The 6,832-nt window shown below is 45.3% G+C and overlaps 1 protein-coding gene across 3 annotated transcripts in view; it reads left to right on the forward strand.

The window, feature by feature from the left end:
* Tenm4 (teneurin transmembrane protein 4) overlaps positions 1–6,832 on the forward strand; it is a 775,468-nt gene that overhangs the window by 368,783 nt on the left and 399,853 nt on the right. For all 3 annotated transcript variants that reach the window (XM_017800880.2, XM_017800882.2, XM_017800881.2), the window contains one exon: positions 108–377. In XM_017800880.2, coding sequence (XP_017656369.1) covers positions 108–377 — 270 coding nt within the window. The remainder of the gene's footprint in view (positions 1–107; positions 378–6,832) is intronic.

Consider the following 6,832-nt stretch of genomic DNA (forward strand, 5'->3'; position numbering starts at 1 on the left):
TTAGAAGTGCAGCAGTGAATCCCACACTAATTGTCCCCCAGCTTTTGGTGGAGACAAGTCACCCAACTTCCTCACCATGTGTCTCCTTCCTCTGTGTCTCCTCCCAGGCACCAATTTCACTCTGCGTGAGCTGGGACTCGGAGAGGTGACACCCCCTCATGGGACCCTCTACCGGACAGACATCGGCCTCCCACACTGTGGTTACTCCATGGGGGCCAGCTCAGACGCAGACCTGGAAGCTGACACTGTGCTGTCCCCAGAGCACCCAGTGCGCCTATGGGGCCGAAGCACACGGTCAGGGCGCAGCTCCTGCCTGTCCAGCCGGGCCAACTCCAACCTCACCCTCACTGACACGGAGCATGAGAACACAGAGACTGGTGAGTAGTCTACCTGGCCTGTTGGTTGCCAGGGTTGCTGGGTCAAGGATTTTAATTAGAATATTGATTTTCTGCTAAGTCACTGGGGCTCTGGAAAAGTAAGTGAAAAATTGCTTTGCTCGAAGTGGGCAAAAGTCAAAACCTTTTGCACTGTCACATGAAATACCCACCTATCAATGACTTGTCAGAGAGGAATTGACACACTTTCAGTCACAATAAAGCAGGACTAAAGTGTTGGGTTATTACTTACAAGGTGCCAATGTATAGGGGGGCAGCAAAGGGATGTGGATGTTGGTAACCCATCCCCCATGGAGCAGGCCCACAGCTCTGTTCCTAGACTCTCTAGCCCAGTTGCTTCCCTAGTTCTGAGCACTCTCCAGAGACTTGTTCCACCCTACTGTCTTATGTTGATCTACAAATGAAGACTTCCACGTGATAGCAACTTGAAATGAGGTTTAGGAGAGATATTGGTCAAAGTGTCAGTTACACAGAATCAATTCTCATGATAATGAGGTGGAGTGTCTGGTAACTCAAATGCTTAGAGCCAGAAAATTGGCATTTTTCTGTCCTTGGACTATTTGAATAGACTTTACTAGTTGAACATCCCTAATCTAAAAATCTAAAATCTGAAAATCCCACGAAATTCAACATGGTACCCAAAAGTTCTATATTTCAGAATCTTTCCAATTTTCAGATTAGGGGCCCTCAACCTACAATAATGCATATTTCAAAATTGTTAAAAGAATATATTTAAAATGTTCCTACCCACCCCCAAATGTATCTGAGGTGACAGACATTTTAATTCACTTGATTTAACCATTCCACGATGTATACATACATATATCATACTATAACCTATAAAATTTATGCAATGATTATTGGTCAATTAAAATTAAAATTTAAGAAAACATCAATTTTAAGGTAAAACGAGGTTTCATCCCTGTATCTTCATGGTATGGAACACCGGCTCCAGCTCCTAATTTCTCCATAGTTCTGTCTCCCAAGGTTCAAGGATGCTGTGGTTTCAAGGAAAAGAGGACCATTAGTTGACCTGTGGCCTCCTTAGGGTGGAGGGATGGGAACCCAGTGTCAGAATCTTCCCCTTCCCCTCCAACCTCATTGGCAAGTCTGAGAGAGGCATCTTCCTTAGTCCTGAGTGCAGCCAACTTTCTGGGGAATCGGCCTGTCTACCATGGTGTTTGCCCCACCAGGCCAGCACTGCAGAGGATTCTGCTGGATTCCAACACTGGGGACTTGGGGAGAATAGTGGAGTCCAGAGCTCCCCTGCCTGGTGAGCCTTTTGTTTCTGAGAAGCCCAGCCAGAGATTTGGGATCCAACTCCCAGAGCTGCCAATGCCACATGAGGTTGTGGAGACAACAGCCAGAATAACAAGAGCCAGGCCAGTTGCCAGTGCCCCCCAACTGGCTGCCAGCTTCAAATGCAGGATCTGCCTTTCCCCCAGCATCTGGGTCAGGTTGAAGGTTTAGCCAGTTTAGCCTGTGTCAAGACAGCTCCAGCTGAGCTGCAGAAGACCAAAGCCCAGATTAGGGATCATGCAAGTGAACTGGGTTAGTCAAGTGGAGTACTTCATCCTCCTAAACAGCCAACTGCTGCAGAGTTCCAAACATCTCTTCTGCCACCTCTACTGGTGGACTCTAGTTTGTGCTAGGGACCCTGTGTCCTAGCTTGGGGTGGGGACAGGCAGGGCCTGGGTACTATCTTGGTAGTGTCAAACCCACTGAAGGATCAGCCCCTGTGGGTCTTCCCTTCTATAGTAGAGAATGTGCGCATTTCCTCTCATCTCCCACTAAGGCACAGGCTTAGCCAGCAGCCGTGCCTCTCCCTGCCCCACTGTGCATGGAACCTCAGCATCAGTTTGAAGGACAGGTTGAAGCCTGGCTCAGAGAAAATGGGATCTGGTTAGGGGACAGGAAATCTCAGTTCCATCACTGGCCTGCGGTATGACATCAGGCAAGTGGCATCCTTTCTCTGGACCATTTTCCCCATTGATACTTTAAATGAAGTTGGCATTCTCTCATTTTCTGAGAATTTGGATAGCTCTTAGATTAGGAGAGGGAAAGCATTTTGTGCTCTGGTGATGATGAAACACTGGATTAAACAAGCTTAAACCAGTTTCTCTTGTGTAGGACTTCTCAGAGCCTTGAAAATATTAACATGTATGCTAATGGATCAATCGCCAATCTGGGCAGCATTCTTCATAGTCTATGACTATTGAACCCTTTACTCTCAGATCATGGGGGTGGACAGTATTCTAGCTGCCTTTTGTGATAGTGGAACTGAATGACCTGTAGGCCTTCATCCATAGACCTAGGACTCTGTTTCTAATCCTGACATGCTGAAGATAAAGATACTCAAAATGAAAATGAGGACACCAAGAGTTGATCATAGCTGCTGATTATCAACACCCAGGCATAACCGAGCACTCTAGCCATGCAAGTACATTTATGCCTTCTTCAACACCTTGAAGCAGATTGTATTACTTCCATCACACAGAAATGAATAGTAGCCACAGAGGAGAGAAATTCATCTCACTCACATGCTGGATGGAATTAGAACTCAGGCCTATTGTCTAAAATCTTGACTCATTTAGCCTTGGTTATTCTCTGAATTCTCTGGATATTAGGATTATTTTTTCTTTTGAAGACTTCTTGCTATGGTGATAAATGATCATTTTCTATAAAGTCCTGACAGAGTAAAGCAAACACCACCCATATTATTGTATATCCCTGAGAGCTGAATTAGACCTCTGTTGGAAGATAATTATATACCCAATGAACCTGCAGATTCTGGGGCCAGGAGGCAGCTGCTGGCTCCCCAGCATGGTATCCCTATCCTCTCGCTATCTCCACATGGACCATGGAGCACTAAGTCATCAGCAAAGCCTGGATTTGAATGCAGGCCTCTCTGATCCTGTAGTCTGAGCCTTTTGCTTTCCTCCATTTGTATCACATGAGTTTGGAACTCTCATTTTAGAACACCAGAGATATGCTCTCAGGATTCCTTTCTGATACTGTAAAGTGCGGAGATGACCCCCAGTGACCTCCAGCTACAGGAGCACAGACTCCGCCTCCACACCCAGCCTTGTGTCAGTCACTAGTAACGGTCAACAGTATTGACAGTGGTGGGAGCTTCTGCTGGGGTCACAGGACTGAGGTGCGCAACTGCCTTCAGAAATAACTTTCATGGGGTCCATTAAAGCCAATTTCTGTGCCTGAAGGTTAATGTCAGCAGCTTTCCTGTCACTGCTTATTATCTGAAATAAATACAAAATTGACTGGAAAATGAAAACACAAATCATCTTCTTCCTCTTCCTCCTCCACACTGTGAGGCAAAACTAGACCTCAGATCCTTCCTACTGCAAGGCCCAGCAGACTGGGAGCATCAAGGAAGAGCCAACACAAACAGGGCAGGGACACAGTCGGCATTCAATAAACGTTTTTTGAAGGTAGAAGTTGTGATTGGAGCTCCATTCCCAACACTGGGACAGGATGAATCACTGTCTCTCTTATGGATTTATTCTAAACTTGTTCCATGATGTCTGAGTGTCCCCAGCAGGGAAGGTGTTATTCTAGAATGTAGAAAATAGAGGAGTAGTCAGGGAGGTGGAGAGCTAGCCACCTGTGGTTCTGGATGGAAGCAGAGGCATCAGAGATTGGAAAGAACACTCCTTTCATAGTCCAGGCAGACAGCATTTGAGTTGTACCATGTCCCAGCTTGAGACCTGATACAAATTGCTTCTCTGAACCACAGATCCAGCATTTTAAAAGTAGCATATCAGTGGTTACTAGGGGCTGGAAAGGGAATTGTGAGGGGTGATTGCTACAGGCTACAGAGTTCCAATTTGAGAGAATAAGAAGCTTCTGGAGATCAATACTAGTGATGGTTGTACAGTAATGTAAATATACTAATACCACCAAACTATGCTCTTAAAAATGGTTAAATGGTTCCATATTACATATATTTTGTCATCATAATTAAAAAATACAAAAACTGAGGGCTGGGAGTCAATAAAGTGATTGCTACATACTCATGAGGACCTAAGTTTGATCCCTAGAACACACCTTAAAAGGAAGGAAGGGAGGAAGGGAAGAAGGGAGGGAGGGAGGGAGGGAAGACAGGAAGGAAGGAGGGAGGGAAAGAGGGAGGGAAGGAAGCAGGGAAAGAGGGAGGGAAGGAAGCAGGGAGGTAGGGAAAGAGATCAGAGAGAGAGAGAGAGAGAAAGAGAGAGAGAGAAGAGAGAGAGAAAGAAGCTTTGTGTGGTATTGTGCCTACAATTCCAGTGCTAGGGACATGGAAACGGATGGATCGCTGTGTCCCACTGGCTAGCCAATCCAATCTAACCTAATTGGTGAGCTCCAGGCCACAAAAAATAAACACATAATGGCACCTGAGGAACAATAGTAGGTTGGCTCCTGGTCTCTACATGCACACTCATAGACACATGTGTACCCACCCAAATACATACACACATGCACACATACACACAAACTCACAAAGAAAAATAAAAATTAAAACCACAAAACTATATGCCATCTTCCTTGATATGTTGCTGGACTGTGCTCCACTGGCAAAGCCCCTGCTCTGTCGGTCCTGAGTTCATGTCACTTGCTGAGGGAAGGAGCCAGTCATTATACCTGAGGGTGAAGAGCTTAGTCCTCTGCCCCCTTCATGCTCTGCACCTGGGTCTTAAGGTCTGGTAGGATCTCAGTGAGCAATAGAGGTCAGAGAGGCTGTATTAGTCACTTTTCTGTTGTTTGATAGAAACACTGACCCAAGCAATTTATAGAAGGAAGAGTTTATTTGAGCTTACGGTTCTAGGTAAATTACAGTCCATCATGGCAGGGAGGCATGGTGGCTGGAGGTGGCTGGAGCAGGAGCAGCAGAAGCTAAGCTCTCACATCATCATGCAGGTACAGGAAGCAAGAGAGAAACTGGAGATCCAGCAAGGCTTATGAACTCTCTAAGCCCACCCCCAGTGATGTGCTTCCTCCAGGATAGCCACACCCTCTAAAACCTCCCAAAACAGTGCCATCATCTGGGGACAAAATGTTCAAATATTGGAGCCTATGGGGACATTTTCATTCAAACCATCACGTTCCACCCCCTGGCCCCCATAGGCTCATGATCATATAAAATACAAAATGCATTTATTCAAACTTTTAAAGTCCCCATAGTCATTATCAGTCTCCATACTATTCAAAAGTCCACAATCCAAGATCTATTCTGAGACTCAGGTAAATATTTTAACTGTAAGCACCTATAAAATCAAAAGACAAATTACATATCCCAACATACAGTGGAACCGAATACACATTATCATTCCAAAAGAGAGGAATGGAGACACAGTAAGGAAATACCAGACCAAAACAAGACCAAAAACCAGCAGGACAAACACCAAATCTAGTAGCTCCATGTCTGACATCTGGAACTTTACTTCCAAAGGGCTTAGATGGCTCAGCCTCTCCAGCTTTGCTTCATGCAATGCACATCTCTGTCTTGGGCTGGTACCACTCCCTGTATGCAGGTCTTCTTTGCAGATGCCTCACAGCTCTGGCATCACAAATGTCTTCTTGGGGTCTCCATTGCCAACCAGGCTTCACCTTCATAGCTTCATGCAATGGCCTAACAGGGCTTTCTCTATGCAGGAGAACCCCTGCTTCGTGCTGCCTGGCCTCAGCGGCTCTCTGAAACCGTTGGAGGAAGAACTGATGACCCCTTCACTCTTGTATCTTTCATGCCTCTAAAGCCAGTGCCAGGTGAATGACACTGCCAAGTTTGACTGCAAGTTTGGGGTGGACTCCACCCTGCTTTATCCATTTTAGAAGCTTTTCTCTTCAGTGGCCCCTGCAGCATTTTCCTTTCACAAGTTGGAGGCTTAACTGGGTGTGGTATTGCCCTCAAGGCATTCTCTCCATTGTTTAAGTCAGAATCTCTAGGCCCCTCCTCAATCACTTTAATCTCATTAATCACTTTAATCTCCTTATCAATGGGATCCTCTCCATCACATGGCAGGCCTCCAACATTAATCTTCCTAGTGCTCTTTTTCAATCCATCCTATACATTCTATATTTCTTTCTGCCCCATTTGCTCTTTTTCACTGTAAATCTAATATTTTTCACTGTAAATGGTATAATATTCATCATTAATAGCCACACCACCATTTCTACATTAGGTTGTCCTGAAATTTATTCTTCCAGAGAAATTAGTCCATGGCTTTTCAACTTAGCCTCAGGCAAGCTTTTTGGCTGTGGGCAGACTCCAGCCATACTCTGCCAAAATATCCCAATTGCTGCTTAAGTCCTTATTTCCCTCTGGAACTACACTGTTCTCAGCACTACTTTCTTCCAGGAGTTTACTAGAATGGCCTGTTAAGCTCTGTTCTCAGCAATCAACTGCTTTTCTAGCCCAAACTTCCAAAGTCTTCCACATTTTT

This window comes from Nannospalax galili, unplaced genomic scaffold, assembly GCF_000622305.1.
Source record: "Nannospalax galili isolate Female #2095 unplaced genomic scaffold, S.galili_v1.0 scaffold278, whole genome shotgun sequence".
Classification (NCBI taxonomy): domain Eukaryota; kingdom Metazoa; phylum Chordata; class Mammalia; order Rodentia; family Spalacidae; genus Nannospalax; species Nannospalax galili.